Below are 20,948 nucleotides of genomic sequence, written 5' to 3' on the forward strand. Positions count from 1 at the left end.
AGGTCCAACTAAATAGCTATAAAACCACATATAACAGGAAATGAGCCTATGTTATCTTGCACTGCTCTGCCCTGACAGGCTCCAGGCAGCTTATCCTAGCTATGCAACATTGTATTGACTATTATTAGGAAGCGCAAAAATCCAGTCAGAACAAAGAACAGAACAGTTAGGAATGGATTTTTTTTTTTCTCCTCACTAGTTTTAGGGATACAAAGTTCAGGAAAAGCAAACACAAGGCATTTCAGTTAGACAGATATATATACACACACACATTTGTTTTGCAGCCTTTTTAATCTCCTGGTGCCAGGGATACCATTGTCCTGTTACAGCTGATGTTTGCATGCTATTAAAAAACATGTTCTAGAACAGCAGGCTAAACTCCTGGTTTATTCGTATGTGAATTTAATTTTTTCATATCTGCAACCTCACATAACCATTCATATGACTATTTTTGGTAAGGGTGGGCATCACAGTCACAGCCTCTCAAGAACAGCACCTTTGTCATACCCATTTATCCAAGAGTCTTACAATTTATGAAGAAACATGATCTTCATGAAGTGGGAATTATATTCAATAGTTAGGCATGCATCAACACTGTGAGAAGTCTACTTCCAGGTAATTTGGCTGACATCATGCCAAAAACAAGGAAAAAGGAGAAAAAAATAAATTAGTTGGAGAGTTGCTAAGCCAGTTTCACTGACTTCCCTGTTCTAATCCCTGGGAAAATACTTCCTCCCAGAAAAGATGTTATGTGGGTGTGCTTGAAAACATCTGAGACTCTCAAGGAACACATTCTTTTTGTGGCATACATTGAAACACTTCTAAAGAAGTGATAAATGACAGTTTCACAGCCACCTATCCAAATTTAAATGGAAAACAGAACAATCCTTTCTCAAACACATGAAGGCCAAGTTATCATACCTCTCCTTGAGCTTCACGGACTGTCATTTAAAAACAGGACAAGACAACATCTCCTCTTTACTGTACCAGTCATCTCCTGCTGGCTTCCTGCTAACAGAGCTCTTCCTCCTACCCTTCCAAGGACATTACATTAGTCACACATCATTTTCCCTAGATCCTGGGCCACCAGAATAAAAATACAGAATGCAGTACATTCACTTACAAGAAAGGCCTTACTGTTCTCTTTCATTTTGTGTCAAGGCCTAACGGATCATTTACCCCACTTTCATTACAGAAAGGCAAGAGGTTTTTAGTCTAGCACATCATTCACAGCATTCTGTGAGTCTCTGAAAAGCTCTGGTTAAGAGTTAACAGAAACTCTATATGGAACCCTCTTTGCTTTTTTTTTTAAATAAAAAAATATGTAACTTAAAATGCAGCATTAGGGCCAAAGCTTGCAATGGTTTTGAAGCCATCTTTAGAAACTCTTATCAGCTATAGTAGATCCTTTTCAAAGAATCACATTTCATACTGGCAGAAGTCAGTACTTAATCTCTGAATTTCACTGTTAAATAAAAAAGTAAAACCAGGAATACAGCAGTTTTTATGGCAATTTTAACACTGTGGCAAATAAAACATGACCAATTTCTAAAATCAAATACTTCACATGCCCCTTAGAAAAGTCAATTCAAACATATGGAATTGTACAGCATACACATAGCACCTCAGGATACCTGCACACTAATCACTATAAAATTATAACTTAGCATATATGTCTACCAGTAAGTCCAAAAGTGAAGCCAAGAACAACTCAACATGCCAGATGGATATTCTGACATGACTGGCCCTGCTGCCCCAGCACAAACCACATTGAGAAAGCAGTGTTCTCAGTCACAGGTCTGCCTCCCTTGAACTTAGGAGTGAAAAAGGGAAGGGGGATTTGCAAGGCCAACCTCAGAAACCAGAGGGATGCCAAACTACAGTTTAATGACTAGCAGTCACAGACTACTGGGATCTGCACTGCACTAGGACTAACAGGCTCCAGGACTCAACTTCCAGAAATAAATACACACACTCACTCTCTTTATAAATATATATATTTCCATAGCTGTAGCTATGGGTTTCTAAAATGAGCATCAGTTTCCAAATAACTCTCCTGTTCAATACCGTATTTTTAAAAAAACACTAGAGAACACTGTACAAAAAAGGCAACAGAAAAAAACCGCAAGATGACAGATGTAAATAGTGCGTGAAAAAATGTAACAGTCAAGTAAAAGCAGCACGGAGAATACCACTGATAGATGGAGGCAAGGTAAGAAGTGAGCCTGGTACCTAGCAACAAAGTGATATACACAGATTTGCTGCTAGGATTTCTAGAATTCTGCATCTAACTCTGTAGAATACAGTAGGAGAGTGTTAAATGATTCAAGTGGAAAATATAAGATAAACAACATTAAATGGAACAGAAGTTTGGAATGTCTGGAATTCAACTGGCACACAGAAATCATACTTACATTATTCTTCTGGCAAATAATTTCCTGGAATAAAAAAGAAGAAAAAACCTTATGTTGATAGCACTGAACAACTACTAGGAAAGATATCTGATCAGTATGACTTGCTAATATTAATGTTTACAGACACATGACAAGAAAAGGCTGGTTGGTAGATGGTTTATATTGACTTGACAGGCATAGAAGACAAGTATTGTCTCAGGAGAGACAAAACAACTATGGAACCAAGTAGATACATACATCCTATACATACACAGGAGCATATGCAGTGTGTGCATCTGTATATACATATACATGCACACATGTACATACTCCTCCCTATGTAAATTTTCCTAAAGGGACGCTGTCCAAAAGTTGACTATTAATACACATATACTTGTATTTGAGAAGTTAAATATTGTAAGTAACATTTTGCTGCCAGCAGAAGAAACTGAGAAGAACAATAAAAGTAGTATTTCTAACGAGGCTTTAAAATATTCCAGAAGTGATTGAAATTCACATTGCTCTAATAAATCCGACGCAAAGAATGTATCTTCACATTTTAAATGTAAAGTTTCAGAGAACAAGAAGCCAGAGAACACACAGATGGGAAAAGCTGGTTCTTGCACTCTAATATGGGTGGTACAGCCCAAGTGCGAACCACTTGTGGACAGTGACCTTGCTTTCAGGAAAATTTGTCAGCAAGTTCTGATCCCAACTGATAACCCTGCCAGATTTATCAGATGGCTACGCTACACCTCCGCCACTGGGACCACTAAGCAGCTTCAGCTACACCACAGCATTAAAAACTAACACAGCATCAAACTAAGGCACCTTGTACTTTTCATGTTGCATAAGTCAGGCTTCCATAAAACTTCTCTTCCCCGTGTTGAGGGGACATAGATACACACACATATCTATACTTATATGCATAAATATACATCAATATAAACATACACATAAATATACAAACCTACACATGTACATATATAGAATCATAGAAAGGTTTAGGATGGAAGGGACCTTTAAAGATCATCTAGTTGTCCCTGCTCATGCCAGGGGATTCATCTTTCACTAGATCAGGTTGCTCAAAGCCCTGTCCACCCTGACCTGAATGTTTATATAGTGGAATATTCCACCAGCGAAAGTTTACCTATATTGCTTTGTACCCCAGTTAAATCATGTGCTGCAGTTTTGTATCTCCTGCGTTTCCATGATCATTTTCAGTTTTTGAACCCACCACCTTCTATACAAGATTAAAATGGCACACACATTCCTGCACTGCTTCTACCCTGTCTGGTGATTGTAACAAATACAGTAACAAACATTGCCTCAGAAGATGTCCAAGCATGTCTACAACTACTTTTTTCAGGCAGTCACTAAATAATAAGGAAGGGATCTTACTCTTGAAGACTTTCCTGCAAACTATTAAAAGTAGAAACATGGGCCTGGCTCAAAGCTAAAGAAAACTCAAGGGGAGTCTTTCAGTGGGCACTGTACCAGTAGCAACTGATACATCCAAGTCTCCCTTTGCATGGGATTCCACTGATATCAGTGGGAACCCTGCACGTGACCCGTTTGCAAAGTCTAGCTCCTAAACCAGTAAAAAGTTCTCCCAAGTGCCCAAGGAAGCCTGGGGCCTCACTCCAAGTGATTTTCAGTGGGAGTTGGGTATTTGGCTCCTTACCCAGTACAATGAAATTCTGCTCTGCTTATACTGTAGATCATTGTACTTGCGTAACTGAATTCAAGCCACAGATAGGTCTTTTGTCATTAGCAGTTTTATTTTTAGGGCTTTATCTGTATACTCTTTGTGTTGCAAAAAGAAAGGAAATAATTGCATTGCGACCAGTCTAGTTGGCCAAGAAAATCTGGAGGGAAGAGCAGGGGAAGAAACTGATTTACTCAAGGTATGTCCCTCCCAACAGAGGGCTAAGCTGCAAATAATGGGACAGGATCAAAAGCAAATATCCTTCACTAGCCAGAAGCAGTGGAAGCAAACCCTTCATGAGAGGCAACAGTGCTCAGATTGCAGTTTGACTCACCAAGCTGCTTACTAAAATGCTTCTTTTCAGCAATGCCTAGAGCGGAAGTGCAATAAACAGCATAACACACCTCCTGAACAGAGCCAATGAATCTGATGGAAGGGAAGTAATTGAAAAGACCGCCATCCAAGTTGTCTGCCCTCTCTCACCCCCATGAAAGTTACTCAACCTTTAGTAGAGTCATCAGGAGGAAGTAAGTATCAACTCCTTGGCTGACACAATTCACAGCCTCATAAATTATCTTAAACCACCAGCTTGCCTTAAACCAGCCCACCATACTCTGAACTGTAGTCCTGAGTACCAGGCACAAGTTTTGTTTTTACTAACTCTGCTGTGCTGCTGGTTATCTCCAGCACAGCAATTCTGCAAGTACCAGATGTTAACATCTGTAACTCAGCAAGACATACCAGAGGCCATGTGGGGCCCCATCAGGTTTGGCCAGAAAACTGCTATTTTACACAGGAGCTAAAGCTTAAGGATTATTTTGCTGTCCTTATATGCTACCATTCTCGCCCAATTGTTATTACTGTAACAATTCACAACAAACACCACTAATTCCCTTGAATGACAAAACTGTGTATTTTAACCATTAATAATATAAAACCTTTAATTTCTCACCTGAAATTTTTCAAACTTCTGTTTTCACAGATTGCCATTTAACACCTAGGTATTTAATAGACTGTGACAAAGTCATCTAAATCTTTCTCTTAGGAAAACTAAACTGGGTTTTTCAGCATTTCACTGTGGCCGTGTTTTCCAGGCCTCAGAATATTTTTGCTATCTTTTTGTGAACCACAAGTGGCATCTGTATTTCCTACGGAAACAGAGAAACTTCAAGAGTTGGGCCAACCATGACTTCCCCCCAGCACACCCCATTTTTCCATTCAGAGCTACCTTCAGTGACTGCAGAGACTCTGCGTTCGTGTCACAGTAGAGAATAATGTTGTTAGCCATGCTGAAGCTCTCCCTGACTCCCAGGTGGTAGAACAGGGAAGGCTGGCGGAAGGCGTCACTCATCTCTACGACAGCAATATCTGCAGAAAGAAATGAAAACTTGTCAATACCACACACTTCTGACAGTCAAATACTTTTATGTCATGTCTCTTCACACAATTTGCTTTGGTAAGACAACTCGATTTTAAGTAGGAAATAAGAGATCTAGAGGGATTTCCCATTTTAGCTGTTATGTCTAAATTTTGAATGTAGTCAGCAGGATGTGGTTTAATTTTTTCTCTTTTCTTTCTTCCTTCCTCTCTCTTTTTTTTCATTAAATGAGACCTCCGTTTCCTCAGGTAAAAACATCACTAATCACTAATCAAGAAAAGGCAACAAGTTCATTTGGTGCCTTGAAGAATAAAATCTGTTTCGTTAATCTACACATGATGATTGATGACCTTATGGGAAAAAAAAAAAAGAAGAACAAATTACATTGGAAGTATATTTTCACCCTCTGTGCAAGTTGCAATAAAAATTCATGCAATATATTTATATCACTGCAGAACATACTGTACAGATTCTGTACTAGAACTCTGGAAGAAAACAGCTGTAAATTGAAAGAAAGGCAAAAGTAAAATTCCAATATAAATTGCCATTCAGATCTATTTTGATTCATATAGAAAAATGGGGGGGAGAAGGACAATAGCAGAGGAGAAGGAAAGGGGGAGTGAATACGTAAAGCCATAGAAATCCCCATATAAGCAAGAACTTTATTGTGTAGAGAATTCTAATAATAATAATAAATTTTATCTGCGTGAATAAAATTAAGCACATTCACAAATGCTTACAGAACGGGGAATGTAGTTCACAATTTCTCTTAGAACGTGTGTTTCACTTGCCCAGATTCACACCAAAGGAAAACAAGAGGTAATTACAAAGCGTCAGCAGAAATAGTTAAGGCTTCTATTATAACTGGCAGCATATTTCCACTGCAAAAGGCTTGTGGGATCAAGAAAGCAAAACAAGAAAACCGACTCATTTCTACCTCTCCTGCAAACACTCTTCTGTCTCTTCACCCAATTCAGTTTTTTCTTTTCTTTCAGGAAAAAAAAAAAAAGATTTTTCAGACAAATATACTTCTGTTACGAGTAGAACAAAAAAAGCAGCCTGTTTTCCCACGTCTCTCCCTGCAGATTCTTTCACGAGAGAAAAGACAGATAGCAAGAGGAGTTCCGTAGGCAAAAAGCTTAGGTACCCTCAAGTTTCTCTACTTCAATTGATCTAATAAGAGATTCTACCCCTAATCACAACTTTTCACCTTGCCTATTTACTTAGATCATCAAAACAGTAATGACATTCAATAAAAGATAAGCCTTGTGGCCATGCTCTCAACTAGGAAGGCAGTAAGTGTGTCTCAAATTGTTGAAAAGTAACATCTCTGAGACATCTACTCTTCAGTCATACTTTACTGTAACTGGCCTATGGGCTTAGAAATTATTAAAAAGCTGAAAAAAAGGATACACACACACAGGGGGATGAACAGACAACATTTGCCTACACAAGCTTAGGCTCCTCAAGAAACAAGATTAAAAGAGAGGAGACTAACATGGTATAAAAAAAGGTATTCCCCCCCCCCCCCCCCCCCAAATCTAATATAAATTAAGTTTTCTAAAAGTTTAATAATCTGTGTTCTAAGAATCTCCCTCTGTCCAAATCCACATATATATTTGAAGTGTGGATTCCATTAAATACATTTTATTGAAGTAAAAAAGCAGTGCATTGCTAAAACCACACATACACTTACTTTCATTAATTTTAGGAAACTGAGACATCACAAAAGCCAAACAAGAATGACAATATTTCTACTATATTTTGTTTGGGTGAGATTAGGGCTTGTTTCTTTTCTTTAGGAAGTCATCATAATACAAGCTCTATATTTAACTACTATTATTCATATAGAAGTCTAATCTTGAACAACTCTAAGTCTATGGTACATTTCTGTTACACAGCAGGAGGAAAATTTGCGCAATTGGCCATGACAATGCTCAAATCTTGCAACATGACATGTTCTTACTAGAGTTGCAAAACTAAAATTAAGAGGGAAATACTACATAAAAAAGAAAAATAAAGTGATAGAGCCTAATCAAAGTCAGACTACAGAAAATACTTGAGAAATCTTATGTTAAAATGACAAGTTACCAGGACCATGAAGAAGGAAGGAATAACTCTTTAAAAAAAATTATACATGTGTGTATATATATACATATATATATTACTGTCAAGAACAGACGGCCAAATCCATTTAACACAATCTAACCCAAGGCCACACTCTAAGAAATGTTCTTGGGTCCTGTTCTATCCTTATCACAGCAATACAAAAAAAAACCAAACAAAAGCCTTGAGTTACTTAAACAGAGGAGGGAAGGACCACAAGAATAAGGAAACATTTGTAAGAAAAATTACACTAAGATACTGGTATAAACTCTGTTGTCATACTTGTATTTCTTACGTAACTAAAGATGATCTCTTTCCTTTACATGTTTCCTTTACGTCTGTGAAATCCAAGTCTTCTGGATAATCTCATTTGACAAAGTAGTATATCTTCCTTAGAATAGGTCCAACTTCTGTTAAGTTTTCCTTTTCGCTCTAGCAGTTATGTATTTTAAGATGAAGTTGTCATTCCTGACAAAGAGATCAGATTTCTAAGTCCAGGTTAGCCCTCAGGGCTGGTATCACAGTTTCCAAGGGGAACAGCCCAATTCTTAGCTGCAATTCTGACAAGCCACAAAAAGTATGTGATCTTTTGGGTCCAGGTGTCTATCAATAAAAAAAACCCTGTACCTTAAACCAGCTCTCCTGACAGACCCATTTCTGACTATCTTCTTTCACAACATCAGGAGAGAAACTCCTCTGACCAAAGGAGGGATGAGTGTATGAAGCACTGGTCAGAAGTTCAGAAACCAAATATAAAGCAGGAAATGGAAGCTCATAAAAAAAAAAAAAGGTAGTGGTAATGATTCCTATAAAGCACCTGAAATGTACTGTCAAGTGAACTATAAAACAGCTAAACACCATATTCAGTTACATAAAGTATGATTAGAAGTTTAGCAAAGCTGAGCAAGACTGATGGTTTTCAAGACAAATCTGAGTCAAGTAAACATATATCAAAATTAGAGCCAGGATTTAGCTAAGCCCAAAAGAACTGTTTGGTCATCAATATGTAAACTGCCAGAATCCCATTTATCAGGCGCTCTCTCTCTCGCTTCCCCCAGATGAAATTAATTTTAACAGCCTGCTGCAACAAAAGACATTTTCCATTCACTGGAAAATACAATTTCAGAAGTGGCAAAATGGTAATTCTTCCACCTTTATTGAAATATCTCTACAATTACACTGGAATAAAACCCACTTATCAATGTATTTGCAGTTTCAGTTTCAAGGCAAGCAAAACAATAATTGACCAAGCAGAGGAATCAGAACAGAGCCCTCTCAACACCTAAGCCCTCAGGATTAAAGCACTCTGCAGACCAGGGACTGACAATTCAAATGCTCTTGCACATCTTCTACGTTGCAGCACAGAAAGTCTGTTCAGGCTCCAGCAGACTAATAAGCACGGTTGGTATGGAAGCACACTGCACAAAACAGGAGCAAGAGACTGGAAAGTGGAAGAACCACAATTCTTGCAACCCCACAGGTTGCAGGAAAGAATAAATTTTATCCCTTACTTTGGCCTTGGGCACAAGATTAAATTTCACTTTCTCTACCTCATGAAAGTGGACCTGGTTACAGATCACTGATACTATTTAAAGAAAACAGCGACAGTATGGTCTTCGCCTTTGCTAGTCATCTTTGACATTACAGCTAAAAAGTCTTATAATAAAACCTACAGAAAATTACTGTGTTTTGCTGGTTTATGAACAATAAAGTCTAGCCTTAACCTTCTCTCCCACCTCCTTTAACAACTGGCATGCCTACACAAATTTGAGCAGAGCCTATCATAAGCATAAGACTACAGCTTAGCTCTGGCCTGTGTAGCAGAAGCAGCATAAATGCAGCAGCAGGCAGTTCAGTAAGCTCTTGGTATCCATTTCCTAAACCACCCCAAGCTCTACCTGCCTGCAATGAAGTTGCTTACCTACACATTAGTTGGGTGGTAACCACACACTGAGCTGCAGACATAGCAACAACCACAGAGCAGTCACACTCTATGTTATTAGACTAACATCTACACCAACAATACCTTGAAACACACCAACACACATTCAAGAGAACAAAATACCACTACATTGGGAATCAGCTTCTTATTTCCCTGGGAAACCAGATTCATGTGATGGAATTGAAGGCAGTCAACTTGACCCTTCTTGCCTGAGAAGCACAGGAAAAGGACACATCTCTGTGAAGCTTGGCATATATCACAACTGTGTTACTAACAATTCTTACTTGCAGTATAAGCCTTTAAGCTATCTGTGCAAAGACTGAGAACTTCACATATAAAATATCTACTAATTAACCTTTCTTAAGAAATGGTAAAAAACTTAACATTATACATGATAATGTGGTCAACCAGGGTGAGGGTCCATTAGCCAATATAAAGCCCTTTGCTCTTGGCTATTAGCAATGCCTTCAGTCGTCAAGAAAGTGATAAAACAAAATACAGTGGTCAACGTTCATCTCCTACTCATTGTTTAAAATATAACAGAGCAAAGAAGAATGTTTAAACAAATGCTCTGAGATATACACATACACCCTACTTTTTGATACTACCTGCTTACTACAGTGCTGTCAGGAAAAATAATGAATACAGAGCAGCTATAAAATTAATGAATGTCTATGTTTGCTATTATCTTCTGATTAATTGGTATTAAGCACATGGCCATTGCCTTACATTCATTGTCCCACAATTAATCAGGGCAAAAGGAAAGCTGCTAATAGCAGCTTCTGAGACAGACCAATATTTAGGGTTTTTTTCCAACTGGAGGCTAAAAGACATAGTAAGATACTCTTCTGACAGAGATACAGGAAGAAAAGAGCTTGTGACAGAATTTATTTCAGTGCAATTTGGAACACTAAGTGTTCTTCATACTGCAGTAGCAGTGCTCCATTCAGCATTAGAACAATGGTTTTGACAAGCCGTGATGACACTTACTATTGGGCAAGCTTTCAGAAAGAAGCAAACATCATCCTTATCTACTTCAACTTCATGGGTCTCTATGCTTGGCACGGATATTTTCCTCTTCACGCAGAGACTGCCTGCATGAGGTAAGAAACTTGCTTTGGAAATCCCAGCACCACGTCAGTACAGCTTGGTATTTCTGGTTCAACCATGCAAACCACAGCGTCACTGACTTGTCAGCACCACTGGAATCAGACATTTCCTGTCAAGAGCATCTCGTATGTCTCCAAGACCGGAAACAACTGATGGGAGCTACTGGGGTAAGAATACCTAAACAGTAGGGAATGGCTGACCTCCCAGGAAACCTGTCCAGTCAAGCCAGTCTGTTGGGAAAGGCTAGCCAGAAAAAGAACTTTATAAAGGTGCCTGAGGCTCAGATATGGGGAAGGAAAAACAGGTACTAGAGGAAGCCATGTACTAGAGGAAAAGCACAGTATTTGTAGATGCTCTAATTGATGTGCAAAGTATGCTCAAGGGCACCAAGTGAGACATGTAATGGACATGTGCTAGTTCTTATCTATCATAAAGCATTATGGTTCCTTCCACCTTAAAGTAATCCTGGCTCAAGCAGTCTCATATCTATGAAATGGAAGCAGAAACCCTGTGTCACTTAAGTACAAACCAGAGCCAGTCCTGCAATCTATTCAAAGAGAAATTTCTAAGCACAAATTCCCAGCAGGTGCAACACAAGCCCAGCAATTTGGTGGGAGTCCCTTTCTGGATGCTGCGTAGCACAAAGTAAAGACAGAAATAATTAGAGCACCTAGTACTTACCCAAAAAGCAACAAGTTACCTTGAAATACAACAGTACCATGTTGCCCTCACACTAGTACTAAGCCCACTGCTCCCTGAATAGCTAAACTGAGATGAACTTTTCTTGAATTTCGAAGTGAACTTCTACACCTAGACTCATAAGGTATGATTTCACTTCAGATAAACTCTTCAAGTAGCTAGCTGTTACTGTTAGGGGTGGTCCTGACCCTCCCCCACATGTTTGTATCAGATCTAGTGTGGTTAATACCCAATGAGACAACTGAGTAAATCTATCTGTTGGCTTGGAGGGGTAGGGTGAGCGTGCAGGATCAGTTGCCTCCTGGATCTGTCAGATGATCTCACTTTCCACCCACACAATCACTAGGTCCTATACAAAGGCGGCACCAGACACCACAATATCTGCAGGTATGCAACTGAATACCTCCCTACTTCTGCTTAAGTTTGAGAGTCGTGTATCATTCCAGCGAGTAAGGAAATTTTATCCTCCATACAGACATTGATGGAACGTCCACTTGTTCAGGAACCCCAGATACAACATCACAGGAGGAAGAGTTCCTTGAGGCACAATACAGAAAATAAACAAATACACACACACCCCAATCCACCTCATTACAGATAAAAATTAAGCATCTACACCCATACTGACAGACTCTGTATGTGACTCAATTTAAATCTCTGGGAATCTGCTCAATAACAAAAATAAATTAGCTAATCACTCAAAAAACAAAGTTTCTTCTTTTTAAAACATTGATAGTTGCTGATTTCTTGATAGATAAGGTCAGAAAGAAGAACTACTTAAACTAAGGATGACAGTGTGGCACAAGAGCAAATAGAAGCTGCCCCTGTATAAATTTAACCAGAAATCACAAGAAAGTTCATAACCCACAAGTCACGATGTTCTCAAGCGCCTCCCCAAACATTTAAACGACCAGTGGTGCTTGCTCCGCTGTCACATAGGAGCACTGCAAAACTTGCACTCTTTCCCACAATACATCAAGGTGTTTCTTAGGAAAACCTGTGCAAATCGATTCCTGACAACTTTTGTAGCTAATTGGCTCAGATCATTCTCATGAAAGCAAGTGCAAGACTTCAAACAGAACCATCCAGACAAGGAGAGAAAAAACAACTGACTCTGTTTTTTTACAACAGTATTCTAGACTGAGAGCTTTTGAGTGAAACCCTGGCCTTGTTGACTGCACTACATTTCAAGGATGTGAAGGGAAAAGAACCTCTTGCTTCTGTAATCCAAGGCTGATGGGAGCAAAGCTGAAGGTACTTCCTGAAAGAAAACAGCAGAAGCTGGCAACTAACTCGCAACACAAAGAAAGTTCATACAGATGTAGAAGAGGAATGAGAGGGGGCGGTTAATGACAAACATAAAAGGGGAGCGTGTAGGAATTAACACAGCAAACTACATGGCAAAATCTAAACAACTATCAGTGATGTGAAGACAACTGGAACAACATAGAAAGGCTTTCTGCTGAATTAAAAAAAAAAAAAAGGAGAAAGCTTGAGATTCAAAAAATCCACTCTCTCTTGGCCCAAGACAAAGGACTGTGATGTTATCACATGATTCCAACCCCCAAGAATTGAAAAAAACCCACTCTCAGCTTGATGCATGTGGGAGGAACTCAGGATTAGGCAAGAATAAAAGATGACAAGCAAACAAAGAGCAATTTATTTAAAAATAACCTCAATACGTTCAGGCTCACTGCATCTGTATCAATCCCAATGAAACAGGCTCCCTAGTGCCAAGAACACCAAATACTAAATACTACCTCAACTCCAAACTTTTCGTCAGAAAAAATGCTCAGAGCTCAAAGAGGTAACCAACAAGGCTCAGCTGAAGGCTTGAGCACATTGCAGGGCTAGTAAGTGTTAGGAGCTGTACCAAATGTTAATGTGTTTTTAAACAATCTGCAAGGCAAGCTGTAGCAACGCAGTACTTCTACATTTAGAAGTTTTGTCCAGAGGACATCACTGCATTTTTTTTTTCCAATGAAGACCAAGCACTCCTTTGGCCTGGACAAGATCTTAAGCAGACAAAAACCCCCCAAACAAACAAACAAACAAACAAGAGATGTGATGGTATCCGTGTGATTATTTTGGTTTATGTTTTCAAGTTATGTGCCTTTAAAACATGAGATGAAGGAGTGATTATTCATTCTCTGGAGAAGTGACTGAGACTACCCAAGAAGAAAGTACTTGTGGGACCACAGATATGCCAACAGAAGAGCTCAGAGAAGAAAGGAGAGTCCTATGAAAAGCAAACAGCGAGGCCTCAGAGGTGATAGGAAGATTTCCAAAATTCTAAAAGAACTATAGAGTTTGCTACAGCTCCAAAGGTGCAGAGTTCATTAAAACCAAGGCAGGAAACAACAATCCACCTCAAGGTCAGGATGGACAGGACGAAAGTTCATAAAAAGTCTTTTTATTTATGTTTATTCTGTTCTGTTTATTTATGCCATAGTGACCTGAAGTTTTCTCCACCTAAGTAGTATTCTAACTTTTATTCTAATAAAATCTGACTATTTTCATTTGCAACATGGCTATATACTTGGTTTCTTTGAGTAGCTCACTGTAACAAGAATGTCTAGGCAGATCCACCTCCAAGTTTCAAAAACAACTCTGGGTTTCATCACAGCAACTAGAGGGATCAAAGCTCTCTTTAGCTCAGTATCTCTTCTCTGCCAGAAGCCAGCAGTCAATGTTGCAGAGATTGTGAGAATGGAGCAAATAACAACTGACCTTTCTCAGTCAGCAATACAGACATTTTCAGAAAACTCTTGAGTTACCTAGAAAGCTTAATAGCAACAATTAATTTAGCACTTGTGTGAATAGATCTGCTTTTCCTCATATATGTTACTTTGCATTCACTATCACTGAACTTCAGCTGTCCTTTAACTGCCCATTTTCATGGTACTGTAAGACTTTCTGCAATTCTTTACAGCCAATTCTTTATAGTTTTAACAAGCCTGCACATCAGCAAACATTGCCATCACACTGTTCACCAGCAGGAAGTTTCCAGATCAGTCACGAATCCTCTGAAAGGACCAACTGGAGGAGAAAGTACAGTGCAATCCTTTCACCAGCACATTTTTCTACTGGCAACCTTGCTTCATCACAAAACTGATCTTCTGTTCCCTTCCTTTAAGAACCCATTCATCTTAAGGGAGTAAAGATGTCATGTCCAGTCATTTTGGTAAGGTATCCAGTCAAAAGCTTTTTGACATTCCAATATACTGGTCTTAAGTGGATAACCCGCAAATACCAAAAAAGTGTGATTTTCCTCTATAAAAAGCTGTGTCAACTCTACCCTACTGCCAGATTTTATTCATGTGTCTATGCAATGTATTCTTTATTTATATTTTTAGCCCATTTGTCCTATTGGTACCACATTATCATCTCCCTTTCCTACGCTGTCAACATCAACTGAAGTTGGAAGTCACGCACCATAATTAACAGTTCAGTTTGTTTCAGTTGGAGCTCCTCAAGAACTTTCAACTTATCATCATAAAATGTCTATGAGTACTGTTCATTTTATCAGCTTATTTTAAAATCTCTTCTCCTGGCAATTTAAATCTGAGGCAGGTCCTCAGCCTTATCCCTTTAAAGAAGGTCTTTCTTAAGATCATAGCAGGAAAGCTGCATCTTTCTCTAGTCCTCCTTTTCCATTTTGACTGCATAGGATCCCTACCTTGCTCCCTGTTGGTGAAGCATTTGAGAATGCTTTTTTTGTAGTCTGTCTTCAGCAAGTATTGCTCAAAGTCTTTTGGAAACTGTCTTACTAAGGCTTACATTTCTTTATGCTATAGTTCACGGTTTTTTAATTTGTTTCCTCACCTGGACAGAAGTTCTCCTTTCAAAGGGCATCATTCCATTCCCTCATCCTCTTGACAATGCCACCTTCTGTAGGTTACTTTAAAATTTCTTTCAATAAGTAGCATGCATTTTCTGGAAGCAATTTTCCTTAAGATGCCTTCATGCTATCTGAAAGTTCTTTTTAGTTACTCCTTTCAATTTATTGTTAAGAAGCTCGCTCATTTTTACACAGGTTCTAGTAGAAATGTGATCTGCACCAAGACAAACTAAAAGGCTAAGACAGACTGAGGTGGAGTGTGTAGACCCTTCTGAAGAAGGCCAGAGCCATGCCCATTAAGCTGTTGAAAAAATTCCAGAAGTGTATCTAAGCCGAAGATGTAGAATTATTCCTTATGACATTATTTTCAAGTCATGGGAGTTAACATTTTCCAATCTAGCAATACCAAAAAATGGTTTAAACATAGAAGATCCATGTGCAGCAAGCACAGACTGAAAAATAGATACATAATATTTCAAGAATATGATGAACAGCAGCTGGAATGCCTGCACAAAATGGGGATCTTTCCAGGCTTCTGAAAATTTGGAACCATTAGTATTCTAAGGGATGTAAACAAACACATTTGTTAAATGCTTTCACTTAGTCAAGAAAATATTTCTATCCCAAGAAGAAAATATCTCTCATAAATAATACAGTATTTGAGAATTTTAGGCCCCAAGTCTCATCATAACCAAAGGCACAAAATATATCTACTATCCCTGGTTCTCACCACCCTCTCCACAAAAATGTCTACATTGTAGCAATTTTCACTGCTGTGTCCAACCTTTTCCCAGGAACAGAAAGACACCCAGAAAACTAAATGCCCAATGTCTTAGGAGTCTCACATGCCGTGTCTTCTGATAGAAAACACCATCATCTCTTAAAAAGCACACAAATCTTTACTCATTAGGCTTGATCCACAAAGTAGTACGTTCTTAGTAGCTCTGCTGTAATCACAATAATTCATATTCTGTTAAAAAACTGGTAAGAGAAGTCTCATCTGAAGTGTCTGATCTCAACTATTAGGCTGGTAATATGCTGTGCTGCTTAAACTTATGGCTGGATCTAGGACTTGGGAACTTTAACTGCTCACTCCTACTTTTCACAGTTTGCTCTTGAACATTTTAAGATGAACTCCAAGTTCTGTAAAAGCCACACAATTTTCCCGTATAGGATGAGAGTATTTACCCATGATTCCTGTCAAACTGCAGCATAATATCACAAGGAAATGTGCGAAGTCATACTTGCATTCCTGACTTGTATGTCAATACAGTTGGAATTTGTCTATGGCACCCATTCAGGAAGTACCCAAGGGGAACTTGTTCTGAAGTAAGACTGACAATATTCAGTAAACATGAGTATTTATTATCCCCTATGCTTAGGGGTGCTGAAATAAAATGTAAAACTGTCTAGGCAGCATACAGGAAAGAAGAAAAAAATATTTTGCACATACTAGCAGTCACAGAACGAATGAGCCAGCAGTGTAGGCTACTGCAAAAACACCCCCACATTCTGTACTGTGTGAAGGGGAGTTTCATATGAAAAAAAGACATCATTAGCCTCCTCTACTTGGTACTCATGAGGCATCAGGTGAAATACTGTGCAGAACCTGGGTCATAACTGAAGGACGAAAGTTAAACTGGCAAAGTATCCAGAAGAAAGGAACAAAACATGAGTGTGAGAAGAAATTTAAAGACACATGATTAAGGAGGAATGACTGAACACACTAGAGTTGTTTCATCTGTAAGAAAAAAAGTTATTGCTTGACATGTCATATGATAACTCCTCACTGCATAAGAAGTTGGTGCCATGCTGAAGAGCAGTAAAATTTCCCTGTGTTTGTGAACAGTAAAAGAACAATAGGACTAAATAAAAATTTACTTTAAAACACAGAATAACATTGCAGGTTTTTTTAAAACATCTCCTAGAATATATTTGCTTCCAAAGTAAAGGAGATTTACAACACATTTTGGGGGAAAAGTCTATATTTAAAGGCAACTGTGTCCACACAGACTTTAGAGGAGGTTGAAGACTATTTGCTACCAGAAATTTCCAGTAACAGGTTGGATTCCTCATGGTGGGGTGGCGGCATCAATACCTGATCCATTCCTGGAGTCCAAGGTGCATTAGCAACTTCATGGACTCCCTGCCAACCCTACATTCTTCTATGATTTGCATTGCCCTTTTTGTATTTGCAAACCACACTATCCTCATTTAACAAAAACTATACTGCACTGCTGCTTCCAACTTCACACGATTAGGACACTAACTTTGCCAGTTTTCTTTGTGTTTAGAAACACATTCATAACAATTTAATGATGCTTAAGTCAAATAAAATAGGAATGCTTTTATGCCAATATCTACACTGCAGGTATTCCAAACAGGCTGTGTACACTGGTCTGATGTAGTACATTTTGATTATATATCAGAGGAGCTTTCATGAAATATAGAAATTAGTATTTACAATAAAGAAGCAGATAACAAACACCTCCAGCAGTCTGAGACCTCCTTTTATTTACTCTTTATGAGAAAATGCTCTTATCTAGATCAGATGGATGAAAACAGGTAGAGAACCCCCCTTTCAAATTTCTGTGAAATGAGAAGACAAAATGGAAAATTTGCTCAGACCACGCTCAACCACATAGTAATTTGTTTCAGCACAGAAAGCAAATTGCACAAGAGTAAAACATGATGTCCCATGAAATGTGCTTCTTTCACTCCAGCACGTTCTAGATGTCTCTGATGTACTTTCAGTGTTTTTGCACAAATTAAGGGTTGCATAATACCACACACACACACATTCCAACCAAAAGAAGTTCTTAGAGGCACGTTCTACAAAACCTTCCTCATGTGTCTGAATTACAGGACAGTTACACTCTAGGAGGTGTAATGAAGGATGTTGCCTTCAGAAGTACTCCATATTAACTAAACTTTCTTCCACTTAAGACAAAGGTAGTACTGAAGGGCAAAGGCATTAAGTTACTAATAAGAACTTTTAAAAACAAACAGCCCCCTTCCCACTGGCAGAAAATTGTCCCAAGGCAAAATATCCAGAGATTTATTGTTCTTCAGAGAGCCATGATTAGTTTGTATCCTTTACTACCAACAGCTACATCAACAGAAATCCTTTTTCACTGCTTTTATCCACCTCCACAATCTACAGGCACCACTTGAACCACAAAGAGAAAAACATAGTTGTCAGAAATTGGACTGTGAAAAGTGTGTGCTAAAGCATCCCCATAGGGATATCACCACCACTACAGAGCCTAATCACCAAGAGGAAACCAAGCTAAGATGAGCTTCATTTCACCAGAACCCATGTTGCCTCAAGTACCTACGAGGTCTCAGTACATCCTATGGAGGTCCTCTCAGATACAGTCATTGGTGGATCCTAGTCATCGTCCTGATTCTGCTTTACAGGCCTCACTTCCAGGTTGCTGGTACTCATGCTTCAAAAAACATGAGCTTAAACACCAAATTCCATGGCTTCTCTTTGAAGGTGACCCACAAATTGAAGATGCAGAGTTACTGCCAGAGAAAAGCATCCTGACAGGAGAGCTCCTGGAGCTCCGCTGTGATGAAGCTAAGGAGGCCACCCAGGTGGCCACACAGCAGTGCACAGAAAACACATCCCAAAGCCAATGTGGCACTATGCTTACGGACAGTCTTCCTGCTATTTCAGATGCCAGACTGAAAACCAGATCCTCACCTAGCATAAGTCAGTATGCTTCTGTGAATCAGGTTATATTAGCCCCCCCACCAGGCATTAAATAAGTCAGTCTTGTTCATCACCATCATTTGCATCTCCTTCTGGGAAACATTTACAATTTCATTTGTCTAGCAAATTAGTTAGAAAATTTACATCATCTGTCAATGAACTGTGTCAGTTTGGTCTTAAGGGCAGCAACATTAAGTTGGATCAAACAGTCCATCTAGTGCAGTATCTTATCTCTACCATTGCCAACAGCGGTTATTAGGGGAAAAGAAAAGAAACAGAGCAACAGCAACGCTACCTGGTACATCCTTAAAGCTTCTGGAAATTCAACACCCTGAAGAGCTTCTGAGTCATGTGTCCACCACACATAAGTCTCAGCAAACCTATTCCTAACAAATTTTAGTTCTTCTGAAGTCTATTTAACTATGTCCTTGTATGGAAAAGTGCTTCTTCTTTTAGCTTCTTCTAAAGTTGCTTGCAGGTAAGAGCTAGAAGGGCAAAAATGAAAAGTAATTGTTAACTTAATCACTCTTTCCTTCCCATTCCTCATTTTAAATTGTGTCACCTTTCCCTTTGTCTTCCTTCTTAAGACACAGTATCTATTCAGTCTCCATCTGCATGGAAACAATCCCATGAATGCTTCTGATAATCCTTTTTCTCTTGTCTGTGTCTTCCACCAAGTTACAAAATCAGTTCTTGAAGTGAGATGAGCAGAACACATGCAATAATAAAGATATCACACATCACAGATTTACACAGCAAGTGACTTCTCTAGTTCTTCCTCTATTTCTTTCCTAGTAACTTCTGCTATTTTGCTTTATTACTCCCATGAGGCTTTCAGAAATTTATTCATAATGGTAACCTATGTTAGGCATCCTAATAGATCAGAAGATTTATTAGCATGCCCAGCAGCATTTAGACCTTTTGTGTCTGTCTATTAATTTGCTTCTAAAATCAGTCTAGTGACCACATGGACCAATATTACCCAAAAATAAACCCATATAAACACTAGTTTATCAATTACTTCAATCCTCACAGGTTTCCAGGTAGCAAAGCATGTTCTTTCTCTACAGGTACAACAATAAATTCACCATCTCTAGCACATGAATTTATTACGATTTATTATATACATGCAATGTCCTAAATATTCACTGTTTAAATTCAAAGTATGATTTCTAAATTTTCCTACTCATCTGCACCTTACAGAGCCTATTTATGTCCCATTTCAAATAAATCCTTGAAAAACAGAAATATATGCCAGTCTCTGCTCCCATTCCTCATATACCGTATCCATTTCCAGCTCTTCCTTTTAAAAAGAAAAAATAAAAATTGAAAAAAAAAGAGAAGCCACCACCACTGTCTTTCATCAACAAAAGCAAGCTACAGAATTACAGTTAAGCTGCGTTTTCCACTTAAGACTAGTACTAAGGTTTCACAAGTCAAATATGATTTGAAAGTAGGTAGGACAATCCTCCCAGGATTTGGTCAGATCTTATCGATCTGTAAGTTGTAAGGACAAGTTTTGCATGCAGCCCTCCCTGCAATTTAGCAGGGAAAAATCTGAATCCTTTGTACCACCTGCATCACTGAGTCACACAAATCAATTTACTTCAGTCAACACAGGGCAAGTGCAGAGTAAACACTGCAGACCCGATTACACTTCATTTGAAAGATCCCCTGGGTTCCACCAAAAACACTGCATAAAAGTATCTACTTCATATTGAAAATAAATTCTCAAATTTAAAGATGAGACTAGAGTCAGAAATTTTAAAAACAATCCTCCATCAGAACCTGACATACGTCACTAATGCAGCACACAGCACTATTACTTACTTTTTTTCGCAGCAATTCACAGAAGATGTAGCTGGAATCAGTGTCCCGCTTTGCAAAGTTCTCCACAGTGTGGATTTAAGTAATCTTGCCCTGTGACACAAAAGCCTCAAATCCTTTTAAAAATTTTAAAGGCCTTGTTAGAAGCTAATAAGGATGAGTTTATTTCCAGCAGAAAGAAGCAAAGTTGCAGCCTTATATAGTTGCAGACATACAAGTTTGATTA

General features: G+C 38.7%; 1 protein-coding gene across 1 annotated transcript in view; it reads right to left on the reverse strand.

Annotated features, from left to right (window-relative positions):
* MAP3K5 (mitogen-activated protein kinase kinase kinase 5) overlaps positions 1-20,948 on the reverse strand; it is a 110,016-nt gene that overhangs the window by 72,624 nt on the left and 16,444 nt on the right. The window contains exons 2-3 of the mRNA XM_074862625.1: positions 5,330-5,469; positions 2,415-2,438 (exon numbers count right to left, since the gene is read on the reverse strand). Of these exons, the coding sequence (XP_074718726.1) occupies positions 2,415-2,438; positions 5,330-5,469 (164 nt within the window). The remainder of the gene's footprint in view (positions 1-2,414; positions 2,439-5,329; positions 5,470-20,948) is intronic.

The sequence above is a fragment of the Strix uralensis genome, chromosome 3 (assembly GCF_047716275.1).
Source record: "Strix uralensis isolate ZFMK-TIS-50842 chromosome 3, bStrUra1, whole genome shotgun sequence".
Classification (NCBI taxonomy): domain Eukaryota; kingdom Metazoa; phylum Chordata; class Aves; order Strigiformes; family Strigidae; genus Strix; species Strix uralensis.